This window comes from Bos indicus, chromosome 5 (genome assembly GCF_029378745.1).
Source record: "Bos indicus isolate NIAB-ARS_2022 breed Sahiwal x Tharparkar chromosome 5, NIAB-ARS_B.indTharparkar_mat_pri_1.0, whole genome shotgun sequence".
NCBI classification, from domain to species: Eukaryota; Metazoa; Chordata; class Mammalia; order Artiodactyla; family Bovidae; genus Bos; species Bos indicus.
In genome coordinates, this window is record NC_091764.1 from 68,745,488 (window position 1) to 68,769,438 (window position 23,951).

Below are 23,951 nucleotides of genomic sequence, written 5' to 3' on the forward strand. Positions count from 1 at the left end.
AATGCAGTATGTCTGGCTCTCTGCAAGAGAGGCTACTTCTCATCTCTTCTCAGTTTAAATACTATCTCCCCAGACAGCCCCTAAATTGGTCTCCTCTTTATTCTTTATGACAGCATTCTTATCTTTACCATAACAGTGCTGTCCTGTATTTCAACTAATTTACCTTTTGCCTGTCTTTCCCTACAAGTCTGTAAGTTTCATGCTCTAGCTCATTGCCTTGCCACATACTGGACATTTAACAAGCGTGTGTTGAACAACAGGATAAATGAATGAATATTAGATATAAGTAACTGCAGAATGAGTGAAGGCCACACATGAGATTTTCTTGGAAGTGAACAGCAATTTGTCTCCAAGAACACAGTTTCTCTGCTTCATTCCCTCACTCTCATCAAAACCTTTATCCTTAATGAGTTGACCCTAAGAGAGTACCCCACCCCTCCACTGCTCAGAGACCACCTGGCAGCTGTGTGTCACCCTTCCAATCTCTGGTCAGATTTCAGCCAGTTGGCTACAGTCATTTTTTTCTAGGGATTCTTCTATGGGGTCCTTTCTAAGAATGTGGTTTACATATTCTAGAACAGAAGAGAAAAATCAATTACTAAATCTGAGCTGCAAACTGTTTTTTCAGAAAGCCAATCACACCTAATTACTAACACTAACTGAATTTTGGCACTCCAGAAAGAGCGTTTTAAGAGTGGGAAGAGGTGGTCTCGGAGGTGGTCTAATTCATTTCATGTCAGAGTTGGGACAAAGACCTGCAGTGTTGATGACTCAGGGACATCTATCTGTGTTCAGAGCAGAGCTGTTGGTAAGACCACATCTCCTAACTCCAGCCTAGTGCATGTTCTCCACTCTGTCCCCCTCAGACTCGCATGGCTTTACAAAGAGAGGAGAGACACTGACCCAATCCGAGGCTCAGAGAGGAGCCCCACTGGCTGGATCTGTATTTCCGTTTCCATTCATAAAGTGCTTTCCTTAAAGCTGCACTTGATAAGCATGCTGCTGCTGCTGCTAAGTCACTTCAGTCGTGTCCAACTCTGTGCAACCCCATAGATGGCAGCCCACCAGGCTCCCCCGTCCCTGGGATTCTCCAGGCAAGAACACTGGAGTGGGCTGCCATTTCCTTCTCCAATGCAGGAAAGTGAAAAGTGAAAGTGAAGTTGCTCAGTTGTGTCCGACCCTCAGAGACCCCATGGACTGCAGCCTTCCAGGCTCCTCCATCCATGGGATTTTCCAGGCAAGAGTACTGGAGTGGGGTGCCATCTGATAAGCATGCTACTTGTGTGTAAACTGGTATCCTTAAATTAGGGCACTGGAGTGTTCTCAAGACTTGTTGCTTCTTCCTCATTTTTGTTTCCTTGGCTCAAGTTCTCCTCACAGGACATCCCATGGGGCCTTCTGCCCTTCTCTTCTCCCACCCCACCCACTCTCTCCTAGGGTCACCAAGCAGTCTTCCCACGCCGTTCCGACTGCCTCCCCACTTCTCAAAGCCTGCAGTCCTCCGCTGCCATTCTTTCACAGTTGGACTCAACCTGTCTTATCTTGTGTTCTTCCTCCTCATGTCCCCGTGTTGGCTGTGTGAACACTGGCTCCACACTGCACAGCACTGAGACCCTGGGAAGTTACTTAATCACTCTGAGCTTTCTGACAACTTTCTTCTGGAATCACTGGACAGTATCTGTAAAACACGTAACGGGGTTCTTCCTACCGTGCTATTGGGGTGCCTGATACACTCATGATTTAACTCACCCTTTGATACCATGCTTTAATCAGCTTAACAGATAAATCAGCCTTCTATTATTTAACCAATGGAAAATCCCATTTAGATAAAGAGTGGCATTCCTAGAATAAACCCTAACGCAGCATTCAAAGTAAAAGGATAGCTGTCCATGTGAAAATGCTCACTATAAATGACAACAGCAAGTAAAGGAAGGGAAGACGACCAATGTATTGAAACAGACAATAATAATTGATGGAAGAGTGTGGCGTTAAAGCAACAATTATGAAAAATAAAAATATGAAAAATACGTATGTGAAACAAATGCACATATGAAAATACCACTGTATGTGCTGATAAGGCCTGCAGCTGTAACATGGACACACAAAAGGTGATTTTTTTAAATTATTTTTAAAATTTTTGTTTTGGTTCCGTAACTGTTGATACTGATACAAATGTGGGGAGAACTCCTGACTAGCAGACACTCAATGCACATCCTATTTGCTCAGGCTGAAGCTGCATGGACCCCAGGAATGATGCTGATGTTGAAAGCTGACAGCTTTGAATCCTGGCTTGGCCCCCCGTCTGTGGTGTGACCCTGAGCAAAGTGTTTACCCTTTCCTGGTCAGAGTTACTGTTTCTGTAGTATAGGGCTGAACTGGCAGATCTGGAAGGATGAAATTTCTAGTACATGTGAAATTCCTAATACAAAGTTTGGCTCCACAAAAGCTACTTTTCTTTTGTCCTTTAGTTACCTGGGGCATGGACTTTCTTGTTTTTTTGCAAAGCTTGTAATTGGAGTCACTGCTTGGAGAGCCGTCTGATTCAACTTGATGGCGACTGCCTAAAAATCCACAGGAAACACACTCAGGTCCAGGAGGTGGACGCTTATCTTTCACACTAAGAAAAGTGCTGAGATGCAGGTGGGGTGGCTGTGAATTACCTCTGGGTTGTCAGTCAGGTAGATCTGTCTGGAGATGTTGTTTATTGCACATATCCACTGCAGAGGACATAAACAAAACAAAACAAAACCAAAAAAAAAACCTGCTGAATCCCAAAGTCATCCACCATACTACAACAGAATGAAACAAACGAAATCTTTACCTCTTCATTTTCCTTTCTGCTTTCTGCCTGGAGGATTATTCCCCTGAAATAAAGTACATCTGAGTAAGTGCTGCCCACATCTCTGTGACTGGGACATACTTCCCTCCCCTGGGCCTCAGGTTTTCCATCTCTACAGTGAGCAAGCTGGACTCAGACCTGCTAGCCCAAGGTCATGATTCTGCAGCATGGACCATCTTGTGGCCCTGCGTAGATGATCCAAGGTGGCCAAAACTGTGGCCTACCACTCCTCCAGCCACACCCAAAGAAGAACCTGCAGCCATTCCACGCCTTCCTAAGAACTGAATCTCTGCATGCCACGGACTGGGAGTAAGACACACACAATACTGCCCTACTTTCATAGAGGCATTGCTCCTGAAGGGACTCCACACCTGCCAGTTCCTGTGTTACTCATCCCATCTCTGGGAGCTGGGGAACATGGATCATATCCCTATTTCTTATCTCAGGGAAGTGAAGCCCAGAGGAATTTCATAACTGCCTGGGACTGTGACTAGAATCCAATATCTCCATTCCCAAGTCATTTCCCAACACCCAGGGAGGAAGGATGATGTCTAAATATGCTCTGCCATTCTGGGAGAAGAGATGGTCTACACCATACAACTCTGCTCCTTCCCCTGAGAATCTCAGCTCAGAAGCCCAGTGGAGAAAGGAAATGTAAGCAGAGCAGCTCTGAGCACAGGGCCACCCCTCCCCACAAGCAGGTGAAGCCCAGAACACTTCACGGGGCTCTGGACTCTGAAACAATTTCAGACCACTGCTCCAAGTGAGAGGGGATCCCGCTCAGACAGGGTCTACTGTGATGATATGAGGCTGTCACTGTGTAAGTGTGTGGTCACTTCTGGGCCCAAGGTGCACAGCAGTACGTGGGGACAGCGTGTTAATGAAACGACGCTGCTGCAGCCGAACGTCCTGCTCACATCAGCTGTGTCAGCTGGAGGAGTGGACTCCTCAGGCAGGCACCCACTTTCCCCTTTAGCTGCACAGCCAACCCCCATGATGCGGACACAAAGGCTTGTCTAGTAACAGGAAGAGCCTGGCACCACCCCTCTCTCTGAGTCTCTACTGATCAACAACTCCTTCCATCGCTCTCTACACATGTAGGTCACCCCTTCTCCAAAGCCACATACAAATCCTCCCTGGGACTTCTTTTTTTTTGGCTGCGTGGCATGCAGGATCTTAGTTCCCTGAACACGGATCCAACCTGCACCCCCAGCAGTGTTAAGCATGGAGTCTTAACCACTGGACCTCCAGGGAAGTCTCCTCCCTGGGACTTCTTATAAAAGGCAGGCTGGACTCCATATGGTCTTGTGTCCTTGCTTAAAGAGAACATAAAACCACCCTCCGGGAAGGTCGACATCACCCAGAGCGGGGCCTCCCCCAAGGAGGGCCAGCACAGAGTGAGCTAGGAGGCCCTCGCAGAGGCGGACTCACTGCCCGTTCCTCCCACATAAACCCGAGTGGCCTACGCTTTTCCATTGGGAGTGGTGATCTGGAAGCAGTATCGTCGGTCCTCACAGTCCACCGCCATCACCGAGCAGTTGTCCAGGTCCTGGATCAGGCCCCCAGCCACGGCGCCCCTAGGCTGGCACATGAGATTCCCGCCTTGGGTGAAGAAGTAGAGTCTCTCCCAGGTGGTTGAGACCAGCCCTGTTTTACTGTGAGAATTGAATTGTGAAAAGCCCATGAGCACTAGGAAGCATGAATGGCACCTCAAGAGTCTTGCTGCCTTTTTATGGGTATTGGTAGTGTTTCAGAAACGATGGGTTTCTTGACATTAAAGTAAAAGTGCTTTGAAAAGAATTCAAGTGCAAAGACTAGCAGGAGAGGGACAGTGCAGCCTGAATGAGTGGGGAGATGACAGGCTCTGCTGGTCCCAGGGCCAGCTCCAGGATGTGGGCGGGGACACCACTGCAGCCAGACTTTGCTTCTCAACCCAGTGTCAGCCATCTGACACTGAAAACCTGGAAGACCACTTCATTAGACTCAGAGCTGAACTGCTCGAATCTAGTTACAGAGTTACCAGGGTCACCTCAGCCCACAGCACATACCGCAGAATCCTGGGAACTTTTTATCAGACTGGGTTTTGTTCCAGCTTAGATGTTATTCTTGTTTTGTGGGCTGTTTACAAGAGAAAAATCCAGTTCCTGGCCAGTAACACCAGAACCTTGTGGAATGTTCTGCACAGAACTAAAGGAGATACGTGGCCTGTGATCTTGACAAGCTTTCCAGACTTTCGAAGAGCTCTACCCTGGAAGGAAAGCAGCGGGCAATTCCTCTTCATACCCCCTCCATTTGGGGGGCGTTGAATATATTTGCTTCATTCAGTGTATGGAGTGTGACTATGCATGGGGCACTAGGTTTCCTGCCTCAATAATGACAATTTCCAAAAATGGTAACAGCTAACACTGGAGTGCTTATACCTGTTAGGAATTACCTCAGTTAATCTTTGTAGCAATTTTAGGATGTAGGTTCAGTTTTCAGCTTTATTTGACAAATGAAGTGACCGGGGGCCCAGCCAAGCCAGGGTGTCTGACCAGTGGGAGTTCACCACTGCACCTGCTCTGCTCTTAGGCTCAGGTAAACCTGAGTGTCTCATTCATTTGAGATGGGCAATTGGAAGACCTGAAGGTTAAATGTGAGATTCAGTCTACAGAAATCTAGACGACTCTGAAAAGTTCCTGGCCCTCAAGACTCTGGCCTCAGTGCTGGGTCACTGGCACACTGCTCTCACCCACTGGGGGTCTGGGGAAGGGTCTCAGTGGTCTAGGACGATGACCAGTAAGAGCAGTCTACTTACAAATGGCCCTGGTGAGCAGGAAGGGGTGGCCTGTGGTGTCTTGGAGTCCATGTACTGGGTTCTTACTCACACGACTGTTTCAAGCCCATCTCTCGGTGCAGTTTGGGAGCTGGCCCAGGTCCTGTGTCCCAGGCAGGAGGGGCGCCTGGTGGGAGCTCTTCCCCACCCTCACACCTCCCCTGCCTTTGATGGGGCACGTAACAGGTGCTCTTCAGCCACTGCTAGGGAATACAACTTTCAGATGGGGGCGGGCAGAGCACTCTTACTTTCTAAGATTAAGGTAACCGGCCTTCTGGATGAGGTTCCTGTTGACCTGGGGTGCAGCCACATCGAAGTCTGGGGTGTAAACAGCTTCATCGAGAGAAAGTAATTCTTGCTGGGATGCCCTCATCTTCTCTGCTTCCACTTCTAGTTCCACCTGGATGCTTGAGACAGAAGGTGTCAAGTCAGTCACTTGTCACAGCAGATGGCGGAGCCTCCCCATGGCTTCCTACCTCACACAGGATACAAAAGGCTCCACCTGAGGCCCTGAAAGCTGAAGACCACAGGGACTCCAGTCTGTTTTACTCAAAGTGTTAACAGGACTGCTGTTTTCAAACAGAGCATAACTGAATAGCACTGGGTGAGGCCTGAATCCAGGTAAGCAGTTACTCTGCCGACACAGTGGTGTCCAGGCTCAGAACTACCAGGGCGAGTTTGAGAAGGCAAGCCCAACCTCAGGAGCCACAGGTGCTAGCAGCTGTGGAAGTGCCAGAGAGGCAAGAGGGAGACGGCCGTCATTCATGCACCCACCTACCCGCCATCTAGGCAGGAGTGGAGACGGCCATTGGAGACTGGAAAGCAACTAGAGCGCAAACACAAAGGCAAGGCCGATGCTTTTCCCTAGTGTGACAGCCACTCAACTGCCCAGAGATGGCCGGAGATGGCACGGGCTGGCGGGCCATAGTTTGCCCATGGTCTGGCTTTCATTTCCTTGTGCCCTGAAGTGTGGAAAACCTGGAAGCTTTACCTTGAAACAAGCAGCTGCCCTTTCTCCTCGATAAGGTGAGGCCCCAACAGCTACCACACCCAGTGAGGACAGCCTGGGTTATAAAGTCTTAAACACAATCTGCCAGGATGGTCCCTCCACCCAAGAAAACAAACTCTAGAGGCGCTGCTCCACTTCCCCACTGCGGTAAGGAGACAGGACTGAACTCCAGTGTTGATTTCAGAAGGAAGCCTGGGGGCCAGCGAGTCCAGGGTTTTAGAATGAGCTCCTCAGCATTTCCTTTCAAAAGCATTCTGCAGGTGAGTGAGCTCGGGCTTGGTCATTCCATGTTCTCCTCTTACAGGTTCAGTGTCTACTGGCTGGGTCTTGTTTAATGTTTCCCTGATACAAGCAGGCAGTCTGAGTTAATTTTGGCTATTTAGACATTTGAATGGAATGCCTGGGGCTCCACCAATGAACCTCATTAGTTTAACCTGCCTGTCACTGCCAAGGCTGAGACAAAGAAATGAGAAAAAAAAAAAATTAAGCGGTAAGGATTTAAAAAGAGGAAGCCAAACGTATACAGAACCTTGTAGGCTCATCAGCTTTTGTGAGAAGCCTCTGACGATCTCATGAAAGGTAAGCATGCTTTCCCCCAGGAAAGCCCTCATGTGAACCAACACAACATCGTGCACACAACTGCAGGGAGCTTTTAGTAGCTGTCCCCTCCCCTCCCCCACCCATGTGGACTCAGGCTCAAAAACTCTGAGCTAACACAGGAACTCAGGAACAGGGTAGAAAAGTCACCATCTTCAAATGTTCCCTTCATAGTTTTTTGTTTTTGTTTTGTTTTTTTACAAAATCATGTTTTATTTAATTAAAAAGTGTGTGTGAGAAGGAACCAATAAAAAAGGCTGAAGTGTTATCACTTCAGTAGTATTAAAAGTAGGATTAAAAGCAAAGCCCCTGGCACCAGGGGTGGTTTGAAATACCACCCATGTGGGTTCAGGCTGGGTTCTGAATCCTCCCACAACTGGATGGGAGGCCAGGCATCCATCTCCCGCGGAAGCACTGCAGAGCCCAGGGCCGCCACGAGACACCGTTCCCTCGGCCTCTCAGGTGGGCTGGCTGCTGACGTATAGCAGTGCAACATAGGCTGGCAGGGGGGGCAGCAGTATTCATCTACTCACCAGAAGAAAATGTAAGGGATAGGAAAATGATAATTCTTAATTGAATGCTTTCACTGTTTGAACCAGGAGGTTCCGGGGCTCCCAGGTTCAGCTGGGAACCCCACCTGCTGCCTCTGTTGCAAAATGCCTCGTCAGGCAGCAGAAGTGCAACTCACAAAAGGAGACCCAGCTCTCAGGAGCAGGCTGTGTGGCCAGGGCCCAGTCACGAGACTGTGGGAACAGCTGGTGCCCTGGTGACGGTTCAGAGAGACACCGACAAGGAGAGAGGACGCGAGCACTGCAGAGTGCCGGAAACGGGCACAAACGTCCTGCCCTCCGTTAATATAAAAATCTAGTCCACGAGAAAACCCTGAAGCACAAGAAGTTCTTGCAGACACAGAAAACCATGGGATTCTGAGAGTTAAGGCAGGATGACAGAGGCGGCGAGAGATAAGGGAGAGAGCGTTTTGCAGTGACAAGTTAATGGGCTCCCTATTTTCATTTTTTCCTGACACTCCCAGGGGTTCACAATCACATTACAAGGCAGGAAACTGAATTCAGATTTCACAAACTGCTTTCTAACATAATTATAAATCTAACGTGCATCAGCAATCAGAGGAAAAAAACAGTTTAGGGACTTTTACCAAGGAATATATGCTTTCCTAAACCACAACTCTCCCCGTGTTGCCCAAATAAATTCTACTCCTTGGCCTTTTAAAGATACTTTGAAATGCACATCCTCAAGAAAATGAACAACACTCATTTTTCCACACAAAATAAGATCCTCTACTTATATTTCTATTTTGTACACTGACTTATCAGTTATACATCTATATATACAGAGAGACAACATTTCTATATTCCAGGAATCGTGAGGAGTGCTCAAGGAACCGCACATCTGTGCTGTTAATGAAATGAGCCTGGCGTTGGTGGTGCCTGGGTGCCTTCCATGAGTTCACCAGCGGGGACACTGATGACAGGAAGCAAGGAGACTCGGAGCAGCCGCAGCCTCAATTAAACGTGGGCAGGACAGTCTGCATTTGCAAGGCTGAACTGCAGTTTGTTAAATGAATTTTAAAAAGGCTTAATGTCTTATTTATCTATTTGTCATTCACAAATGATGCTGAGTTTCCTGAAAAGCTGCAGCACTTCTGGCTAATAACCCCATTAGCTCTCAAAGAAAAAAGCAAGCCACTCTTCTAAACTGGACTCATAGGCTTATAACGTGAAGATCTTAAGAAGAGGAACTTGGACTTAATGGGAAAGTACCCTTGTGGACATTTTAATTTTTGTTTAGAATTTGTAGTAGATAGGACTCTGGCTCCATACAAGTCAAGAACTGCAGAAATCATGGCTTTCCAAGCACACTACTCATAAAGAGCACAGCAAAGAGATGGGTGCCGTCTCTGAGCATTTATGGAGTGGAGGCGGTCAGGGTAGGGGGCTCTGTGGGGCCCTCCCCTCACCTTGCAGAGAGACTGACTCAGGAGAAAAGATAAAAGGCAAAGGAGATTCAAACCAGAGCACAGCATTACCTTTGAACCATGTCTGCGACGGAGGATAAGAAGCCGTCCATACTCTGTGAAAACATCTCTGCTCCCTTCTTAAAAAAGTTAATCTGAAAGATACAATTATGACATTCTGAAAACTGTCTGGGAAAGGTGATTGACAAAACTCGTGAAATGTGAGCTTGACAGCACCAGGGAGGTTGACACTAGCGGGCCCTCCTGCCAGCAGCACTGGCTGCCTTCCAGCTGAGCCCCACCTCACCAGCCGAGTTAGTCCCAAAGCCCACAGTGCCTCGGAAGAGGGAGAAGGGTGGAGCCTGCTAACTCGCTAAAAGGTTGTGAAGACCAGAGGTAGTGTAAGTGCTTGGTACATACCCCCCTCATCAATAACTCCTACTGATAATTATTTAGATATTATCATCTGCCTTTTTCCTGTGTGAATTTAGAGTCAACTCTTCAGGGCCAGTACTAGGTCTTATTCACCCTTGAGTCTCCGGCAGCTAACACGGTGACATGCACAGCACCAGCAAGAAGCAGAGAAGCAGTGTGCAGCTCTCAGTGAAGGGAAGGCCACTCTGACTGCCTCTTCTCACCAAGCCACATGTGGCTAAGAACACAGGCTGGACAGACGGTGACCTGGCTGCCAGCTTGCAGAAGGAAAATGGGGCTGAAGATCCTTAAAAGGCCCTTCCAACTCTGACATCAACTTAAAGGGGATTGTGTGTGAGAAGGACACAGCAGGTCTGTGGCATTGGGTAGGTGCTGGACACTGGGGGTGGCGCTCTCCTGCTCCCCATCATTCTGATTTGGAAGCAGGTCTTGCCCGGGTGGTGGGCATGGGAATCAACCTTTCACCTCTAAGAGGATGGGAGGTGTCACTGATACAGTTCTGACATCCTCACGCCTGGCCCCCCAGACACCCTGGGGAGGCACATACACCAGTGTTCTTAGTTCTCACGGTACAGAAACACAGTGCTCGGGGTATTCCTAATGCAAGGAATACCTGCAGGGAGATGCCCTGGCTCCGTGACCGTGGACCCATACAGAGATAAACACTGTAAATGCCACTCTGAGTCCCAGAAATGTTAAACATCAAAGTCTGTTAAATGAGCATTCTACATTTCTGAGGACACAGCACGAAGGTGGCTTTTCCTCTGCTTCCCTGCCCCGAACTCCTTGGAATTGATACTCTAAGTCCATACCTCAGCTCCTCTACTATTCTGTAAACACTGAGGGTAGAGGCTCATGCAGTCCTTTAAACAACCTGATGGAAAGAAGGCATTCACCACCGGCTTATACAACCACATGATGTACGACTCACCCTGTAAATACAACTTTTTTTGTGTTCTCATGTACCTGTACACAGATTACGAAACCTCAATCTGTGGGCAGGCATCAAGATTGAATCATGGCTTAATTGGAAACCTGTTTATTGAGGGCCAGAGAAGGAAAAACTGGAGTCAAACCACCTTCACTAAAGGGGGTGGTGCTGAGAAGTCTCACTGGTGCAATATCATCCAAAGACCTCAGTCCGTGGCCCTCTGTGAACAGCAGAAGTACTGTGGTCACATGATCATCAGCTACAGAAGCAGATGCTCAGTGGGCAGTGGGTACAGAGGGCTGATGAGGCAGGAGGACAGCAAATGCTTCAGAATCATCCAAAGATTCACGGTGTCGGACAACAACCTCGTTTACAGGAAGGAACTATAGTTTTTATCAGAATTCAAAAGTCTGCAGGGTGAGACTTTCATCCAGCCTTCTGTCTGGAAATCTGCATACTTTTCATATAAAAAATGAAACATGCCATCCTCTGTCCTCAAAAACGATGCTGCCACCACCCAACAAGGATGTGTGCTCTGCTCTGCCTTCCTAGGTGCAGGGGCTACACCAGCGCTACTGCACCCGATGTCTTGTCTTCCCCTCTGCGGCCAGGTTGGGAGACGTGCTGGAATCCTTGGCCGCGAAAGCCAGTGAAACCAGTCAGTATCAAACCCATCCTTCGGGCCTTGTGAGGACCCTCCTCTGACCAACCCAGCTCCCCAAACACTGACCCGTCAGGCCCGGAGCTGTTCCTCTTTCTGAGATGCTGAGTCCAGGTCCTTCCCTGACTCGGGGCCTCTAACTGAGAAGGAATTACTGCTCCAAAGGCAAGAACTGCTAATCAAGGAGGTCAGATGTAAGAAGAGGTATTAGCAAGGGAGTACTGGCATTCTCTAACAATGCCAGGACAAGGGCAGGGGCAGAGGGGCAGTATTTAGCAGAAGAGGGGAAGGCAGCAGAGTGTGAGTGAGTATACACGAGTAGACACACGTGCCCCTTCCGAGGAAGCTGGGCAGTGCCCAAGGATTTGCTGAGGACTGGAGCCCACAGCTGGACAGCGCTCATGTTTGGTTTAATCCAGCTTTACTCAGCTGACACACAGATTATATTGCTCTAGTTAAATATTACCTCTGAAGACATAAGCGGACCTTACTGTCCCCACCACTAAACAATGTAACAAACATACTGAGAAGAAAGCTGAGCTTAAATGTTTGAAGGTTCTCTCTTATTCTTTTTGAATGAAACGGATATTTTATTTTTTGGAAATATATGTATTTTTAAAATGTATTTTAAAAACAATAGATGCTCACATGTGGGATTTTTTTTTAAGTTGCTTTTTTCCTTCTCAACGTTTTGCTTCTTCACATTCCCTTCTGTTCCTAGAAGGTTAACTGAGAAGATTCCCAGGTATGTTTCTCATGTGCCCAACTGAGGTTCTGGAGCCAAGCTAAGTGGGGCAAATGCAGGGTAGGCGTGGAGTGTGAGGGATGGTGTCCCAGGTCAAGGCCCCATCCTGAAACTGTAGCCTCCCTGCAGACAGTGTTCAGTAGCCCGTGAAATGAGAGGAAGAAGCTGGATCAGTATTCTACAGAGACTTCATCAGGCAATGGCAATGTTTCCCCATGCCCCAGAAGCCAAGGTGCTGGCAATAACCTCAGCAAGGTTATCTTGTGAGAAGAGCCTTTCCTACACAGAATACAAAGGAACATGCGGAGTCCTGGTTGCAGGCCCAGTTCCACCAATCTGGGAGTCAGAGGCTTCTCAGAAAATTGGACCAGGCCTGGCTTTCATTGGAATCAGACACAAAGGCCATGCTGGCTCCTCCCCACGGGAGTCCTGGGAACAGGCCATTGTTTCCTGCACATGCAGCCTAACAAGTCCAGCTCCTGAGGACCCAGCCCCTCTGGAAGCTCTCCAGTGCTGCATCTAGTAGCCTCCAGGAAGGCTGTGCATCTGTGTTTCTTTCTCTGATGATGCTTCCATGTCTCCTAGGGGCTTTGTCAGCAGAACACCACCCTGTTCTCCACAGCTGGTCAGGTCTGAGGCCTCGGGGCAGGGGGACAGCCCTACCTGTCCATGGGCAAAGCCCAGCATGGGCTCCATCATGGCCACGCGCTTTCTGTACTGCAGCGCATTGAGGGCACAGTAGTACTGAAGGGAGGAAAGGTGCTGTTTTCGCCGGGCTGCGGCCACCTCCTTCACGATTTCAGCCTTCACCTGGTTAAGAGGGGAGAGGAAAACCAATGGCAAGCTGTCCAAAGCAAGCAGCAATTCTGTACGAGCTGGCAACTTCAAAACATGTTTGTTTATTCATTAGAGCAATATTTGTGACAAAAAACATAAGGTTCTCCCTCAAGTTTTTAAAAAGTCAAATTAAAAATTCCAAAATTAATGGCATCTCAGTGTTTGTGAGGGTGAAGACAAGACTTTCTGCTGGCAGCACTACAAAGAACTACAGTCCTTTAGGAAAACGATATGGCAGCATGCAATCACAGCCACAAACATTCTGCTTCACTCGTAAGACTGTATTCCCGGGAAATCATGGAACGGAAGTAAAAGTTATATATCTGAAAATATTCGATATTCTCTATGTGTGTGTGTTAGTCATATAGTCGTGTCCAACTCTTGGCGACCCCATGGACTGTGGCCCGCCAGGCTCCTCTGTCCATGGGATTCTCCAGGCAAGAATACTGGAGTGGGTTACCATTTCCTTCTCCAGGGGATCTTCTTGACCCAGGAATTGAACCCGGGTCTCCTGCACTACAGGCAGATTCTTTACCATCTGAGCTATATGGAAGTCCCTGATATTCTCTATAGCAGCTAAGAAGCTAGAAAGCATGAGTTAAAGAATCAGAGTCTACATCCAGGGCAAGGAGATCAAGTGCCTGAGTATATATGAGTCAGATAATCATATGAGGTATCAAGCTTAAGTTAGAATCATTACATGATTATCATTTTACAATGGTTCCAAGTTCATGTTTAATAAACTAGTTTGAAAAGCTAGAACCGAGAAACAGAAGTCTACTTAAGAGATTCGGAATAAATATTTTTAAAAATTCATGTGTAAGAAAAAAAAATTCATCAGGACACCCTCAATGCCACAAATTCATAACAGGAAAACATAAAAGAAGCTTAAATAAATGAAGTGAAAAATAACATGGAAGGTAGGTTTTCTTACCTTTTCATTCTCCTTTTTTTTAGGAAGCCTGCTATATTTTGCCATTGAGAGGTCATGCTCTAAAAATAAACAGATATTTTAGCACCCAGATGGGTTGAAAGGCAAGACATTCATTCAGCATCTCTACCCACAAACTAAACCCTCATACCAAGACCAGAGAAGATGCTTACCGCTGCTGGCAAGTCCGAAAAGATCCTTTAAAGTGCTTACTTCTGAATAAGAGAAAAGAAACATCTTAAAACAAAGAAAAAGTATGCCAACCCCGAGCTCTGTGCTTTCCCAGGAAAATAAAGACATGTACATGGAAGGGGAGAGTCTTCACCAGCACTCCCAGGTCCTGGTGACTGGGGATGCTTGCTTTCATGAAAAACTTCTGAAGTGATCTAGTATACTGTACTTGCAACAAGCCAACACCAATAAATATTACCCCATGTAGGTGCCACACACATCATGTATAAAGACGGCTTAACAAAGTCTAAGACCGAAAACACAAAGTCAACGTTAGAGAGCAATGACCGTCCAAGGTTAAAAACTTAAAAGCACGGAGATATTTAAAAGGAAGAGACACTTTCTACAATTCTAAAATAATCCATTTTTACTTTATCAACAGAGAAAAAAGCATTTTCACATTTTGTATGTTGCTTTTGTCTCAAAACTGCTTCCAGCTTATAAATTTCACTTCACATTTTTGTTATTCTTTCTAATATGGGGGCTACTTTCTGCCTTTCTATTCTTTAATTTTTCTTTCTTTCTCATCTTTTACTTCCCATTGGAGCAGTTTTAGAGTTTTTTCCTTATCAATTTTAAATCACCTGCTTAAAAACTCTTGTATTATCTTAATTCAGATTATGTACTTATACTGGTGGGTAAGCAGGCTTCCCAGATAGTTCAGTGCTAAGGAACCCCTCTGCCAATGCAGAAGACCCAGGTTCAATCCCTTGGTTGGGAAGATCTCCTGAAAGAGGAAATGGCAACCCACTCCAGTATTCTTGCCTGGGAAATCCCAGGGACAGAGGAGCCTGGTGGGCTACAGTCCATGGGGTCGCTAAAGAGTTGGTATGACCCAAGGCAAACCCTTCAAATCTCTGTCTTGGTGTCATCAGAAAAGGATAACAACTTTTTTCATGAATACTAAGAGACTTTTCACTACTACTGGATACTTTTATTCTCTTAAAAAAAAAATTATCATCCTGGTAAATACTACTATTCCACAAGTTGAGCCCTCTGGACTAACAAGGGCCACGTCATCAAGGCTGCAGAGCATTCTCAAGCTGAGGTTCCCACCAACAAACCTGAGAAACATCAGTCTGACCATACAAGTCGTCAGGGGGGATTCTTCTGTCTCCAAAAGACTTAAGAGTTCATTTTTTAAATGACACCCCTACATGTTTCTAATATTTTCATTTAGAGAAAATCTTTTTTTAAAATGCACTCAATGAAGTTTTCAGTTACCACTGGATAAACAGCACAGGACAGGACTGTATTTAGGTCTGGGATTTACATGCGATTATAGATGAGCAACACTGAAAAACATACAAAAGTCTGCTCAATCGAGGTTTCTCTTCATACAAGCTGACATATTATGTATTATTTTTTATTTATCAAGTGTTACTGCTGTCAAACTGCCCTTGGGTGGAGTTTATGCCACTTCTGCCGTTTCTCTGTTGGCCTCAGGTGACATGATCACAGGGGATCTCAAAGCGAGGGGGAAGAAAGCTTTATGTTTACGATTTGGCCTTCCATGAATGGCATCTTTTCTGCCTAAAAAAACTTTAAGGTGCTGTATTTTTAAAGAGGAAGTACTATCCTGAACAACAGATCTTTCAGTACTCAGGTTCAGACTTTCTGTTCTGCAATTTTTTATATTGGTGTTGTAGAAAATACAATTCTTTACTCTCTGAGCAATGAATATTTTCAATGAAATAAAAATGGACAAAAGGACTAGAAAATCCACATTCCCAAAAGTAATATCAATTAAGCTTTTTCAAGATTATTTTTTCACTACCTTCATTTCAAATGATTTAAAATTATTCTAAAGTTTTATTTTAGTTGAAGAACCAAAATTAACCCAAAAAGGCAACTAGGCTCTCTGAACTAGTCACATGTACTCCCTCCCACTAAATGTGAGCTCCACTGTTGTTCACAGCTATATCCCAGAATCGAGCACACATACTGCATGGTCCCCACTTTGAACTTTCCTCCTGAAGCTTTCCACTTACATTCCAAAGTATTCATGGCTCACAAGAACTGCATGCCTTTACAAATGCCCCCAACATGAGTCTGGGCAAACTCCGGGAGATAGTGAAGGACACGGAAGCCTGGCATGCTGCAGTCCATGGGGTCACAAACACTGGACATGACTTAGCGACTGATCAACAGCAACCTGTAATATGAGCCTTGTTAACTCTGTCTACTTGGTAAACATTTATTTATCAAAACTCAGCTCAGAGATCTTCTTCTCTAGGAAGCCTTCTTTGGCACCTTACCTTCAAAAGGGTAATAATAATGCCTGTGTGCTGTTTCTGTTCCCTGTACAGCTCTATCAAGCTGCCCTTGTCACATTACAATTGTTTCCAACTCTATTTTCTTATTAGCCTTTGACTTCCTTTAGGTGAGCCAAGAACACTGTGAGGATTTAATAAAAGCTGAAAAAGAGGGTACTTCTCAATAATCCACACACTTAAAGAAATAGTTTCAGGAAAAAAAATACTTAAAGAATTAATATTCTGAAAGTATATGCACTGAACTCAAACACTTTACCTGTAAGATCCTTTTCTCGAAATTGTATAATTGGTAGAACCATTGTGTCTGCCAACTGTTTAGCCAGCTCTGTATGGAGAACATTAAGCTGAAAGAAAGAGAAATCTATTGAAGAAAATTATACCTACTATTTCTGACATTGTCTTATTTCACCGAGTGATCACACTGAACACTTCCATGTGGTTAAAGAGCTCAGTTAGACTTCTTAGCAAATAAATTACCCTTCATAAAGCAGTAAATGTCAGAGGCTAAGAGGTATTAAAAACTAAAGGCAAGGTTCTAACTGACCAGTGCACCATTTAAGTTTGCTAAAGGAATTTCTGATTGGAGAAGGAAATGGCAACCCACTCCAGTGTTCTTGCCTGGAGAATCCCAGGGATGGGGGAGCCTGGTGGGCTGCCGTCTATGGGGTCGCACAGAGTTGGACACAGCTGAAGCGACTTAGCAGCAGCAGCAGCAGCAGCAAAGGAATTTCTGAGCCCATGGTTATTGTTTGCTTACTGGGCAAATTCTGGCTCTGTGTTCTGGATGTGAGCCACATGCACACATCCAGAGAAGGAGAAGGAGAACGCTCTGATGTGTGGGCAGTAAGGTGAGCACTCTGCCAGGCCTGTGCGTGCGCGTGCTCTCTCAGACGGGGCTGAGGTCATACCTTAAAGACTGGCCTGCTGGGAACCCTGCAAGTATAGGCACTCGGGACCTGGGAATTGCCATGGAGAGAGAAAGCTCCCTGCGGAGACAACCCAGCCAGATTGCAGACCTTTCCAGGAGCAAGAAGGCTATATTCAGATATGCTCCTCCTCACCAGATAATTTCCACAGCTCTTGATTCTTTCCTCTCTTCCATCACAAGGCCTTACTAAATCCTGTCCTCGTAAAGGGTCTAGGAGAAATAAAAATCATCACCACCAGCACTAACACTTTGGAGCACCTCACGCACCACTTTGTGCGCCCGCTTTCTGTGCTTTTATATCACTTAGTTCCCACCTACTCTGTCAGATGGGTATTATTTATTATCCTCAGTTTTATAGGTGGGCAAATAAATCTCTAAATCTAGAGAGCAAATAAGTGGAACAGCTACAATGTTAATTCCTGGCTACTGGGATCTAAAATTCACGCTCTTTTCAAAATATTGTCTGGGATACAGTTTGTCTTTCATGCTCACAAAGTGGCTAAAACATTTAACGTGTGGTAGTTGGTAATGAACACTGGAAGGCCCAGACTTCCAGATACTATGAGGATGTTCTGGGATTCCTGTTGGGTGTATAAGGAGAAATCACCCAGCGACTGTTTTTTGGGTAAATGTTAGGTGAAGTTTCTTTCAGCACCGATCAGTCACATGCCCGCATCCCCCTTTTGCACACAGATCTCCCAACAGATCTGGTCCTTCAGGGTGGTGCTTGCAGAGGCTGCTCTGACAAGATTAAAAACTGGCCTAAGGTCAACCATCTGTCAGGCAAGGGAGCAGCTGGCCAGTCAATGTTCCCCTTATCTTTCAATCAAGCCAAAGAATCGCAGTTGTTTTTTTTTCTCCCTGTGGAGGAACACATGAAGACAGCCATGCCAAAAAATGCATTAGCACAGAATGTGTTAACTACTTTTCCTGAATAACTGCAATAAGAAATGTACCTTTTTTTTTTTAAACTAACAGTTAATTAGACGAATTCAATGAACTGGCTCTGCATCGAATGCTCTAATTATTTAATTTAATCTTTATAATAGCTTGGTTAAGTGGACTATCCTGCTTCTGTCATTTACAGATGAAAAAAACCAAAACACAGAGAGGTTAAATGGTTTTCTTTCCAAAGGTTATATACCTCAGGAATGGCAAATTTCTGAACTATTCATTTTCTTCCTAATTTCTTCTTAAGGATCAAGGGATCTGTGTCACCAACTCTTTACTTTGGGGCTTTGGGAGGTAAGGGATAATCACTTCCAAACATACCACCTCTGCTGAGAAGTGTGCAAAGAGCACAGACCATCTCTTGGCACTTCAGTATCATCACACAGAAAATGGGCATCACAGCATGTTCCTTACATGACTCTTTTGAGGATAAAACAATAACGTGAATAAGTTACACTCAGAGCAGAGGGCCTGACACACACTGGGCAATGGAATCAATAATGTCAAAAATTCCCTGTCTCAGATGCACTAAAAATAAGTAATCTAAAAACCTTGCTTTTGGTGAAATCATCAAGGATAAAAATCTCTATATGCCTATAACATCAAAGATCTGAATCCAACATATCCTATTAAATATAAGTGACATAAATCTCTACTTTTAGTTGGATTTTTCAATTTCTGAGTCAAATTACTTCTTTTGAAAAATTGTCAATCTGATATAGACCCAGGTAGAGAAAACTACCTCAAAAGTTACTCTCCACTTCCCAACTGAGTTAACTGCTTTCACTGGCTTAAGTCTTGACATCAAGAGGCTTGTGTGAAAAGTCACAGTGCTAAGTTTCCAGAAAGCTATGATACTGCCTATAAAAATCACACCTCCAAGCTTCCATCCTTTTGGAATGATCATTCCCCACTGAAAGAATCATCACTGGCCAATAAGTTCATGAAAAGATGCTCAACATCACTAACAGTTAGAGAGATGCAAATGAGAACTATAATGAGGTATAATAAATGCTGAAGAGGGTGTGGAGAAGAGAGAAGGCTCCTATACTGGTGGTGGGAATGTAAACCAGTGCAGCTACTATGGAAATGACACAGCATCACTTATGCACGCAATTTAAAATATGACACAAATGAGCTTATTTACAAAACAGAAACAGACTCACAGACATAGAAAGCAAACTTAAAGTTACCAAAGAGGAAAAGGTGTGGCAGAATAAGCTAGGAGTTTGAGATTAGCAGATATAAACTGCTACATATAAAATAAACAACAAGGTCCTACTATAGAAGCACAGGGAACTATATTCAATATTGTGTAAGAAACTATAACGGAAAGGAATACGGAAGAAAAAATATATATCTGAATCACTTTGCTGCATACCAGCAACTAACACTGAAAAATCAACTATGTTTCAATAAAAATCAATTCATTTAAAAAAAAAAAAAAAAAGGAATCATCATTCCTGCCCAGGAAAATACAGTTATGAGTAAAGATCTTAAAGTAGAAATCCTAATTTAGGGTTTCGACAAATAACCACATTTCCTTAGCAACTCTCTTTTGGTCAAGAAAACATAACTTCAGTGAGTGCAGACTACTGCTTCTCCCCCTGGGTTATTCATTTACTGTTAATTAAGAAAAATTCTTCTCACCTTCAACAAAATTACTTGTTGCTCTTCTCTAATTCCATTTTCCATTCATCTTCCTCCTCTTCTGGACTAGACATGCATCCATATTATTATACAGAGCCCCAGCAGTGGAACAGAGGACAAAGCTCACTACCAACTGGACAGTTTGTATCTACATCCCTAGTGCCTCGAACTGCACCTGCTAAATAGCAGGTGGTCAGTATTTGTTGAATGAATATTGACTTGGTGAACTGAATGAACAGACAACTGGCACAAATTTATGTGAACGTTAGTTTCTCGTTCTTTAAACTGAAGACAGTGTCACCTTCGTATCAACAGTGGCACCGTGAAATGGCACCTGTATACTGTCTTGTTTGCTTATTCTCTGAAGATATTCTATTGTAAGTACCACAAACGCCTTGAAAAATGAAGTCGTTTACGCTCATCTAATTTGGCAGAGGGTGCTGCCCAGCACCTGCAGCACCTAAGCTCTTAAGTTTTTACAAGTAGGATTTAGGCACTTTCCTATACCAATACCTGCTTTTCACAAATATTCCAAATATATTATACAACAGAGCCATACGACCAGTTGTCAGAATCTCTCTGTAGTGGGTTCACTCACACTCCCCGCAAAGTTATGTCTATACCACGGGAATTTTAGGGAAAAGGATCTTTGCAGATACAATAAAGGATCTCAAAATAAGATCACTCTGGGTTATCCAGGTGTGCCCTAAATCCACTGACAAGCATTCTAATAAGAAAATAAGACACAGACATGAAGAAAACAAACGGTGGTAGGGTGAGGAGAGACGGCCACGTGAAGTCAGGGGTGGAGACTGGGGTGATGCTGCCACAAGTCAAGGAACACCCAGAGTCACCAGAAGTTGGGAGAAGCCAGGACAGATTCTCCCCTGGAGGGAACGTGGCCCTGCCAACAACTTGATTTCATACTTGTGGCCTCCAGAACTGTGAGAGAATACATGTCCATTGTTTCGGACCACCTATGTGTAACTTTATTACAGCAGCCCTAAGACAGTAATTCTTCCTCCTTAGGAAACTGAATTCTTAGAAGTCTTTCTTTCAAACTATTGCTTATGTATACCAAGGCCTCTCCCCTCAAGCCAAAATCAAACATAACTGCATACAAATCTCATTTATGAAATGAGCCTCGGAAGATAAAGTTGAGATACCTTCTCAGATATTTAAATATATACCTAAAAATAAAAAGTAGGGTGAAATAAAGAGGAAAGAAAGTTTGAAAAAAGAATCAAATAAAAATTTGCTATGTATACCTATGGCTGATTCATATTGATGTTTGGCAGAAACCAACACAATTCTGTAAAACCTTTATCCTTCAATCAAAAAAAAAATTGCCATGTTGCCATCTTACCTCATCCACCACTTTGGAAAAATAGTGGAGTGTAGAAATGACCTCTTCATCGCCTTTGCCAAGAGCAAAATTCTAAGACCAAAGAAAAAAAGTGCCAGATGTTAGCTGAATGCCAGGGGATTCAGCACTATAGCATCATCCCACAAGATACTGCCCTCCACATCGACTTCCTCTCCTCCCAAGAGCACATGATGTCAGAGTGTCTGACTGCAGAGAACCAGAGCTCTCCCTTGTTCTGCCCCAGCCATGCCGTCACCTGCCCTTCCCAGGCTATCCCGTTGTTGGTCATCACCCTTCTGCATAGATAGAATGGTATCTTTCAGTTTCTTGCCTGGAATTCTTAGTGTTGATGCACTTGTAGTCCCTCAAAAAATACAAACCCTCAGGGCAGTTGATTACATTTGTAAGCTAATTTTAAGAATACGTACATAAGAATATATAGACTTTTGGATAATCATTAGAATTTATCAGTGGATAAGAAAAGGCAAGAACAAGAAAAAATGGAACTGGCCTATGGAAAAAAACAAAGGAAAGAAGGAAGGTCTCTAAAGGATGCCCCTAGAAAATTCCTTTGTAAGAACTCCACCTAGGATACTCTTAAGACATATGCCACATATATATCAAGTCACCTGTTTTTCATATGCCAGCAGTTGCTTAGAAAGCTGTTGAGTAGCCAGGCACATTTCATTCTGTAGGGAAAAGAGAAAAGTAAGATTTGTCCAGCGCACACACACTCACTGAAAATAATGCCACCTCAGATAATCCCTTAAACGTAATACGTATCTATAAAATAATAAAATACTTTGTTCAGAAATTATTTGAAAAACAAGACCAAAACAGAAAAAAAATTTTTTTTTTTTTAAAAAGAAGCTTTTCTCATACCCACCATTTATAAATCAGTGCTCCTTCTGGTCATTCAGTCAGTAAACAAATGTAGTAAACCACTAAAATGTGCCAAACACCCAACCAAGGTTTGGTCCCTGCCCTCACAGGGTTTGTTGGGGAAATACACATTAAAAACTAGTTACAAGCATGATGAGACCCACAGAGGAAAGACTGGGTGCATTAGGAGGCTCTGATTGGAGGAGCTGGATGGTCTCTAATGAAGAGATATTTTAAGCAGACAGACCCCTGGAGAAAGACCAGGAACTGGCCACAGGGATGGGCTTTCCAGGAGGGATGGGCATGTAGAAAAGCACCCAGCATGTTTGAAAAGCTATAAAGTGGGGTGTAGCTGGAGCTTGGGGTACAGGGAGTAGAAGTGAGACAAGCCTGGCAAGGCAGGCAGAGTGAGGGCTTGCAGGACTCTGTGGCCCAGCTGTAAGCAACATTACGACATGACACATAGTCGGATTCTACCAAAGTACAGCACTAGGTCAGTGTTATCCATGTGTTACCAATGATGGATGGTAATTCCGAAGCACAGCTACAATGCCTGGGAAGGTCCCTTTTGTCCTGTTTTTCACTGACAGACATGGACCACTTTCATCTTGTTGTATTTCTCCCTCTAATCCCTGGCTACACAGCAGCTGTCTACCACTATCCTCCCACCATCAACACATCCGGCCTAGAAAACGTGTCTTACATTTCTATAGCTCAGTGAAGGCTTCTCTTTAGGTTTGAGGTATACTCCTAAGAGAGGAATGGTGCCAGACGAGGGGAGGGTACTGGCCAGCCTTGACCTCCACTGCTGTTCGAATTCTCCTGGGTTTGCTGTGCCTTAGGGGTGAAAGCCTGAGTTCTGCTGGGGCTTGTTTTATTTTTCATGGGCCTCCTTTGCAAGATCCATCAGAACCCAATCCTATGGTTTTTTGGCCTTCTTTGCAGATAACTGGTCAACCTGTTCCCCAATTTCCTTCATCTGTCCTAAGAAACAGCCAATAGACCCTGAAACATGGTATGCTCTCTTCTCCCCCAGGATGAAGTCAGGCAAACATAATGAAAATTCCTAGCTTTGGCATCCTACTGGGGTGCCACTACTTTGAAAACAAACTAGAGCTGGCAGTCATGTAGCCAAGAGGGAGGCAAAGGAACAAATCCAAAAGCACTGTGTCCTGGCTCTAGACAGGAGTGTGCAACTGTTCTTAACACAGAGAAGCACTCCACAAGTGCTTAATGAATGGAGGAACAAACAGGGTTGGAGCACTCATCTAAATTTCAAGTTTTTAAACAATACCTGGGATCACAGCGTAAGGACAAAAATACTTTCTAATCGTATAAGGCAACATCACAAACAAGGGGGGAACAGAATACAGAGTGGACACGGATGATGCAGTCAGCCAGGAGACAGTCTGCGGACCATCTTCAGCAGTGCTGTTCTGACAATTGGGGTGCAGGGGAACAAGGGTCTCAGCCCATTCACTGAGCTGCTACTCTGCTGTATCAGAAAACCCCCTACTCCTCTTCTTTGAGTTCATGGCAGTGGGTCTGATATGGACCTGCTCAAGTCACCCCAGACAGCACAATGGAGACTATGATTTGCAGACCCACAGAATCATCCTAACCATAGCAGTGAACATTTACAGAGCACTTAATTCAAGCCAGATACCACACTAAGTGCATTCTTGGCATTGTGTCATTTCATTCTGACAATCCTGTAAGGCAGGTCCTAACTATTAACTTGATTTTACAGACGAAATGGAGGCACAGAGACATTAGGCCATCTGCCCAAGTCACATAGCTAGTTAGTAGCAGGACTGGGATGTGCATCCAGGTCTGTCTGAGTCTAAAACCCACGCTCTTAAGATCCTAAGTCCTGCTAAGAGAAGAGACCT

The 23,951-nt window shown here is 44.8% G+C and overlaps 1 protein-coding gene across 3 annotated transcripts in view; it reads right to left on the minus strand.

Annotated features, from left to right (window-relative positions):
* APPL2 (adaptor protein, phosphotyrosine interacting with PH domain and leucine zipper 2) overlaps positions 1-23,951 on the minus strand; it is a 51,648-nt gene that overhangs the window by 11,197 nt on the left and 16,500 nt on the right. For all 3 annotated transcript variants that reach the window (XM_019961233.2, XM_070789651.1, XM_019961232.2), the window contains 12 exons: positions 21,807-21,866; positions 21,178-21,249; positions 16,539-16,626; positions 13,949-13,990; positions 13,779-13,837; positions 12,671-12,817; positions 9,308-9,390; positions 5,903-6,061; positions 4,306-4,494; positions 2,822-2,864; positions 2,661-2,717; positions 2,473-2,561 (listed from right to left, as the gene is read on the minus strand). In XM_019961233.2, coding sequence (XP_019816792.1) covers positions 2,473-2,561; positions 2,661-2,717; positions 2,822-2,864; positions 4,306-4,494; positions 5,903-6,061; positions 9,308-9,390; positions 12,671-12,817; positions 13,779-13,837; positions 13,949-13,990; positions 16,539-16,626; positions 21,178-21,249; positions 21,807-21,866 — 1,088 coding nt within the window. The remainder of the gene's footprint in view (positions 1-2,472; positions 2,562-2,660; positions 2,718-2,821; positions 2,865-4,305; positions 4,495-5,902; positions 6,062-9,307; positions 9,391-12,670; positions 12,818-13,778; positions 13,838-13,948; positions 13,991-16,538; positions 16,627-21,177; positions 21,250-21,806; positions 21,867-23,951) is intronic.